This window comes from Dendrobates tinctorius, unplaced genomic scaffold (genome assembly GCF_039654945.1).
Source record: "Dendrobates tinctorius isolate UK_male_01 unplaced genomic scaffold, ASM3965494v1 ptg000086l, whole genome shotgun sequence".
NCBI classification, from domain to species: Eukaryota; Metazoa; Chordata; class Amphibia; order Anura; family Dendrobatidae; genus Dendrobates; species Dendrobates tinctorius.
Window position 1 is genome coordinate 10,996,008 of NW_027361754.1, and position 7,500 is coordinate 11,003,507.

The window sequence follows — 7,500 nt, forward strand, 5'->3', positions numbered from 1 at the left end:
ACCAAGCAGTGTTGTGGTTGTTGGACAGAGAGGGCACAAGACAAACAGACACACAGACAAAAGGAAGGGACTGGCTACTAGATAGGATAACTAACTAGCCATGGGAACTTCAATCCTTGGGGACTTTACTTGCCTTCTGCTTCTTCTGGCATTGACCAAGGTCCATGGAGGTCCAGCGTACAACTCCATGATATCATCAGACCTGTCCGATCTAAAGGTAAGACAAAGACAGACTGACATATTAGATGGCTTTAGCCTATGGGCAGATGTAGCAGAGCGGGATTTCCAATGAAATATATCGTGGACTTTTGTACAATCCATGGTGATAAGACCCTATGAAACATGGATGTGTATAGAGATGCAGCTGAGCTGAGCTCAGACCTTTGGTACACTCATCAACATGCCCTGTTGGACTACTCATCTCCATGCCCTTTGGTACAACTTATTGACATGCCCTTTGGTACCACTCACTCCATGTCCTTTGGTACCACTCATCTCGATTCCCTTTGGTATCACTCATCTCCATGCCCTTTGGTACCACTCATCTTCATGCCTTGTGGTACCACTCATCTCCATGCCTTTTGGTAACACTCATCTCCATGCCCTTTAGTATCACTCATCTCCATGCCCCAATGAAAAACTTTGAAATTTGCAATATGTTTAATGCACATGGACATTTTGGACAGACACCAAGCTCAACTTGTAGCTCCTGTCTATAGTCTGCACAATAAGTGATCCTGTGCCCACGGTAGATGCAAACATGCTGGTGCTTATGGGGGGGGGATCAGTGGTGACAGCTACCCAAACGTCAGTTGGAGCCCCTTCACTACAATAGAACAGCAATAAATGTACATGTGATGGTTTGGGGTCTTGCCTTGTGACCCTGCAAATGGGACCTAAACTATGAACTGCACGGTCATTCTCCATAAAAGTAATGGGGGAGTTATGAAGCTCAATAGCGGAGTGAGAAAAGTGATCCCCGCTGTAACCCATGGCTCTGCAACTTTTGTAAAACTACAACTCCCAGGAAACCCCAAAAGTTGAAGCACATGCTGGGAGTCTGCTGCCAATTCTAACTTGACCGCTGTTTTGTAATCTTATACCTTTGATATCACAAACGCAGGTTATAGGGTCTCAATTCATGTCAATGGTGGGAACAACCTCCAGGAACACAATGTAAATGTGCAATAACCTGAGTGGAGATCGGCTCCAGGGATCAGTGCGGACCCTGCCCCTATATCTGCAGCATGCAAGCCCCAGTGATTATACCGTGTGCCACAAGGGGGGTGAGCATTAATCTGGGGACCCCAAAAGTCCAAAGTCATCAGCTCCTTTTATTACATTCAGTCCACAGAAGAACTTTACATGACTTTAGTGTATATAAGTGGTTTAATGTGAATCTGGTCTACATCTTATATTGGGGAACTGCAATATTAGCAATTGCTTGAAATAGCCCTGATATTGGAGCAGTGCACACTGTATCAGCCTCTGCGATCATTCCCACTGGGTGGCTGCGGGAAAAGTACAACTCTGCCAGTAGCTGTAAATTAGGAAATTGCTGAAAATGCAATTCTCCAGTAAGATGGCTACAAAGTGAGGCTTCTTTGTTTGCTTCTTAAAGTGACACTACCATAGAAGTCATCGGTTCTATGAGGCGGCACTGGTGTATGACGTGGAATTGTTTCTTTTTTTGTAGGGTCTCCTAGAACGTTTAGAAGATAAACTTCCCGTAGAAGAACCAGAAGTCCCAGGTCAAGACTTGTTTATTGGAAACTATGATTCATCCGATCCGCTCCAGTCTTCTAATTCAGCTCCATCATGGGCTGGAGAAGCTGCCCGGCCCCCCTCAGACATGGGCTACAGCAGAGGGTCCTGGACTCAGCCAGAGAAAATCTCTCCACTGAAGAATAAGCTGCGAGAGCTGCTCAATGCTCCCCGGAGCATGCGGAGGTCTTCAGATTGCTTCGGGTCTCGGATTGACAGAATTGGCACTCAGAGTGGCATGGGCTGTGGCCGCCGGGTAAGGATCAGGGGCTCTTTAAAAGCTATAATGCCCCCTCCTAATATCCACAGTGACGCTAACAGTAGCAATTGAGGGAAGTCAAGATCGAGAATAGTTGGAAAACTTTCCTTACAACTAAAAGCAAATTTTAACTAATTCTTCTATTTATCCAGGGTTGTAATCTCACCCGTGTCCAGTATTTCTTACAGCTGGTGGTTTGCTACAGTTGAGACAATCATTTGTGGGCTAAACAAAGTGACACAATTTACCTGCACTGATACAACGTAACAACCTGGACAGGGGAGATATTTGTGCAGCTATCACTTTACTCACAGACTGGATACACTTGTAACAAATCCTCAGCTCTGAGAAAATGTATAAGGCCATCACTAGGGGGAGCTCACTGCATATAGATGTATACAGCCACCACTAGGGAGAGCTCACTACATACAAATTTATACAGTCACCAATAGGGGGAGCTCACTACATACAAATTTATACAGTCACCAATAGGGGGAGCTCACTACATTCAAATTTATACAGCCACCACTAGGGGAAGCTCACTGCATACTGATTTATACAGTCACCACTAGAGGGAGCTCATTACATACAGATTTATATATCCACCACTAGAGGGAGCTCACTACATACAGATTTATACAACCACCACTAGGGAGAGCTCACTACATACAGATTTATACAGTCACCGCTAGAGGGAGCACACTATGTACAGATTTATATAGCCACCACTATGGGGAGCTCACTCCTTACAGATTTTTATACAGTCACTGCTAGAGGGAGCTCACTACGTACAGATTTATACAGTCACCGCTAGAGGGAGCTCACTATACACAAATTTATATATCCACCACTAGAGGGAGCTCACCACATGCAGATTTATACAGTCACCGCTAGAGGGAGCACACTATGTACAGATTTATACAGTCACCGCTAGAGGGAGCTCACTATATACAAATTTATATATCCACCAAGAGAGCGAGCACACTACATACAGATTTATACAGTCACCGCTAGAGGGACCTCACTATATACAAATTTATATATCCACCACTAGGGGGTATTGTGTATGATAATAATCTTTATTTTTATTTAGTGCTAACATATTCTGCAGCGTTTTACAGTTTGCACACATTATCATCGCTGTGATGGGGCTCACAATCTAAATTCCCTATCAGTATGTCTTTGGAATGTGGGAGGAAACTGGAGAACCCCGAGGAACTCCACACAAACACGGGGAGAACATACAAACACCTTGCAGATGATGTCCTTGGTGAGATTTGAACCCAGGACTCCAGCGCTGCAAGGCTGTATATGTCTCTCATTGAGCACTAGCTCTATAATCTGTATACAGTGAGGTCGCCCTAATGGCTACAGCAATAAGTCAAAGTGTATAAGTTAAAAAGAAATACAAGATACAGATATATTTGAAATAAATCATCACTGGAGTTAATAAAGTAGCCTACAAATTATCGCTCTCCAGCTGCTGTGAAACTACAACCCCCAGCATGCCATGACATTTGAAGGTTACAACTGTAGATTTCTGACCACTTAAAGGGAATCTGTCACCCCTTTTTTGAGTTATCATATAATGATATCATTCAATTGTGTGTCACATAAGGATTCTCTTAGTACTTTTGCTTCTCCCTGACCCCGCACCTTTCATGCATAAATACCTTTTTTTTATATCGGTTCAGATGTATGTAAACTGCCACGGTCCGGTCCAATGGGCGGGGCTTATTCACCTGCTCCCCCCCGTCTTGCTCTATGCATTTCTTCTTGTGTAGAGCAAGACAGGGAGGGGGGAGCAGGTGAATAAGCCCCGCCCATCGGACCGGACAGCGGCAGTTTAGATACATTTGAACCGATATAAAAAGGTATTTATGCATGAAAGGTGCGGGGTCAGGGGGAAGCAAAAGTACTAAGAGAATCCTTATGTGACACACAATTGAATGATATCATTATATGATATCTCAAAAAAGGGGTGACAGATTCCCTTTAAGGCGGAAATCAATGGCTTTCGGCATACTTTGGCTACTACTACCTCAAGAAAACTCCTTGGCGTGATTACCATCCCCCACTGCACATACATATATATGTATTGACTGTGTGGTTAGAGCCGTCAATAATAGAGTTGTCCGGGCACCACGCAGAAGAATCGATGTTCTTCATTAGACCTTTGCTTCTGCATTTTTCTATGTATTACATTATTAGACACAATGACGACCGAGGGTTAAATCAATACCCTCCGAGAAAAAGACGGGACAGCAGTATCTGCTCGGTGTCGCCCCCGCTTTCCTGCCTGGAGGCGGCAATGTCTCCCATTGTGCTTCATGTATCCGAGGAACATTCAGTAAAACCATCTTGTTCTTCTTTCCACAGTTTTCAAGAGAAAGCGAAGCTCAACAAGTGCAGGATTAAGAGACGACCGTGGACGACCGCGGGGGGCGCGTCGTCACCTTAATGGGACAATCACCCCCCAAAAAATAAAAGAAAAATCTCAGCTTTGGTTACAACTTCTATCCCATTAATTTATAGCTGTAGCAGAGAAACTGCTCAACGCCTGCAGGGGTTGTCATCCAGCTTTCCCAGAGTCCTGACTTACAGGGAGAGGGAGTGGTGGGAAAAACTGTGCAACTGCTTTCTTTCAGAAACAGCGCCACCTCTGTCAACTGGTTGAGTGTGGTATTGAAGCTCAGTCTCATTCTCCTCAATGGATCTGAGCTGCAATACCAGTCTAAGCCTGTGTATATGTGTGGCGCTGTATCTGGAAGAAAACAGACATGTTTTAAAGGGGCAGTCTGACATTTTAAAGACTCTTTATATATTCTCAGAAACAGCTTTACTATGGTCAAGAGGCTGTGTCTGGTATTGCAGCTTAGCCTCATTCAGTGTAAAGTGCTGCAATACCAGAACAGACCATAGCCAAAAAGAGGCGCTGTTTTAATAATAAGGAACTACATCTGTAGAAGCCGCAGTGGTGGCCATTGTGGCAGTCGCTCATCCTCACTACTGCCCCACACAGCAAGGCAGCCTAGGGGGAAAACACGCTGCTTTATGTGGTGGGCTTCCCACAATATATAGACAAAAATTAAGGCAGATTTTACATCAAGGAGTCTGTGAAAAGCTGTGACAACCCCTGTAAGAGCAGTAACAGCGGTAATATTGGTTGTCACCCAGAAAAAGTGAAAAATACATTTGCATGGATTTTTTTTTAATGTGGGTAATTGCCCTTTAAGGATGATCCCTACTTGTCGCCACAGTTCACACAACACAAAGTTCCTAATTACTTAAATCGTGTAAAAATTTATTTATTTTTTTAATGCTTGTAGTCACTGAGTGGCTTCAGTCACAAGAGGGTTAAAGTCCAGACCCTAATCACCTGGCAATTGTCTTATATGGAATAAAGATCCATTTTTACTACCTTGATGGTGTTGGCTCTACGGTTGTGGTCATTACCTCCGCACCCCGGACCTGATGTAGTGTCGTCCCTGCGGCTGTAGTCATTACCTCCGCACCCCGGACCTGATGTAGTGTCGTCCCTGCGGCTGTAGTCATTACCTCTACACCCCGGACATTATGTAGTGTCGTCCCTGTGGCTGTGGTGATTACCTCTACATCCCGGACATTATGTAGTGTCGGCCCTGCGGCTGTAGTCATTACCTCCGCACCCCGGACCTGACGTAGTGTCGTCCCTGCGGCTGTAGTCATTACCTCCGCACCCCGGACCTGATGTAGTGTCGTCCCTGTGGCTGTAGTCATTACCTCTACACCCCGGACATTATGTAGTGTCGTCCCTGTGGCTGTGGTGATTACCTCTACATCCCGGACATTATGTAGTGTCGTCCCTGCGGCTGTGGTGATTACCTCCGCACCCCGGACCTGATGTAGTGTCGTCCCTGCGGCTGTAGTCATTACCTCCGCACCCCGGACCTGACGTAGTGTCATCCCTGCGGCAGTGGTCATTGCCTCTACACCCCGGACATTATGTAGTGTCGTCCCTGCGGCTGTAGTCATTACCTCTGCACCACGGACCTGATGTAGTGTCGTCCCTGCGGCTGTAATCATTACCTCCGCACCCCGGACCTGATATAGAGTCGTCCCTGCGGCTGTGGTCATTACCTATGCACCCCGGACCTGATGTAGTGTCAGCCCTGCGGCTGTGGTGATTACCTACGCACCCCGGACCTAATGTAGTGTCATCCCAGCGGCTGTGGTCATTACCTCCGCACCCCGGACCTGATGTAGTGTCGGCCCTGCGGCTGTGGTCATTACCTCTGCACCCCGGACATGATGTAGTGTCGGCCCTGCGGCTGTAGTCATTACCTCCGCACCCCAACCCTGATGTAGTGTCGTCCCTGCGGCTGTGGTCATTACCTTTACACCCCGGACCTGATGTAGTGTCGTCCCTGCGGCTGTAGTCATTACCTCCACACCACGGACCTGATGTAGTGTCGTCCCTGCGGCTGTAGTCATTACCTCTACACCCCGGACATTATGTAGTGTTAGCCCTGCGGCTGTAGTCATTACCTCCGCACCCCGGACCTGATGTAGTGTCGTCCCTGCGGCTGTAGTCATTACCTCCGCACCTCAGACCTGATGTAGTCGTCCCTGCGGCTGTGGTGATTACCTCCGCACCCCGGACCTGATGTAGTGTCATCCTTTCAGCTGTGGTCATTACCTCCGCACCCCGGACCTGATGTAGTGTCATCCCTGCGGCTGTGGTCATTGCCTCTACACCCCGGACATTATGTAGTGTCAGCCCTGCGGCTGTAGTCATTACCTCCGCACCCCGGACCTGATGTAGTGTCGTCCCTGTGGCTGTAGTCATTACCTCCGCACCCCGGACCTGATGTAGTGCCGTCCTCACCCTAGGATGAGGTAGGCCACGAGGTCGGCGACTTACGTGCCAAAGTCGCGTTTCAAACGTTTGTTTTGCGCTCTTTTTCAGCCAATCAGGATCCACGGACACTGTGGGCAACGTGATGACATAGGCAGGGGTCACCACCATCTTTCAGAAGGGCATGCAAGTGATTGGCTTGCTTTGGTGGGCGTCACAGGGGTTATAAAAGTGCGTGCACGCCGATCGCCATCTTACTTCTGCCGATCTTAGCAGAGGGAGAGGTTGCTGCTGCTGATTCTGTAGGGAGAGCGTTAGGCAGGGAAGAAGAAAAAAAAAACTGCTTCTGCTGCTAGCGATTTTGCCTGTACAACACACCAGTCACTGTGTGTGCAGTGCAAGGGGAGGCTATATTGTGGTGGATCAGCGGTGTTGGTTGTTAGGCTGCCTTCTAAGGCTTCCTGACAGCTGCATTGCTGTTTACCCACTGCTCTGCAAACTGCTTTTTTAAAAGCAATCCCAATTTTTTTTTTGTCCTGCTGAGGTACTGAGCGTGCATTTTTTCAGACCATACAGCGGTGTACGCTCCTCACACAGTACCGTGTAACGGCTGGTATCACAGCCACAGTGAAGCTATCTG

The 7,500-nt window shown here is 47.2% G+C and overlaps 1 protein-coding gene across 1 annotated transcript; it reads left to right on the forward strand.

Moving 5' to 3' along the window:
- On the forward strand, positions 1-4,816 carry LOC141098043 (natriuretic peptides A-like). The gene is made up of 3 exons (XM_073585634.1): positions 1-217; positions 1,697-2,020; positions 4,403-4,816. Exons 1-3 carry the CDS (start codon positions 101-103, stop codon positions 4,439-4,441), a joined length of 480 nt encoding a protein of 159 aa, XP_073441735.1. The 5' UTR covers positions 1-100; the 3' UTR covers positions 4,442-4,816.
- The last annotated feature ends 2,684 nt before the right edge of the window (positions 4,817-7,500 follow it).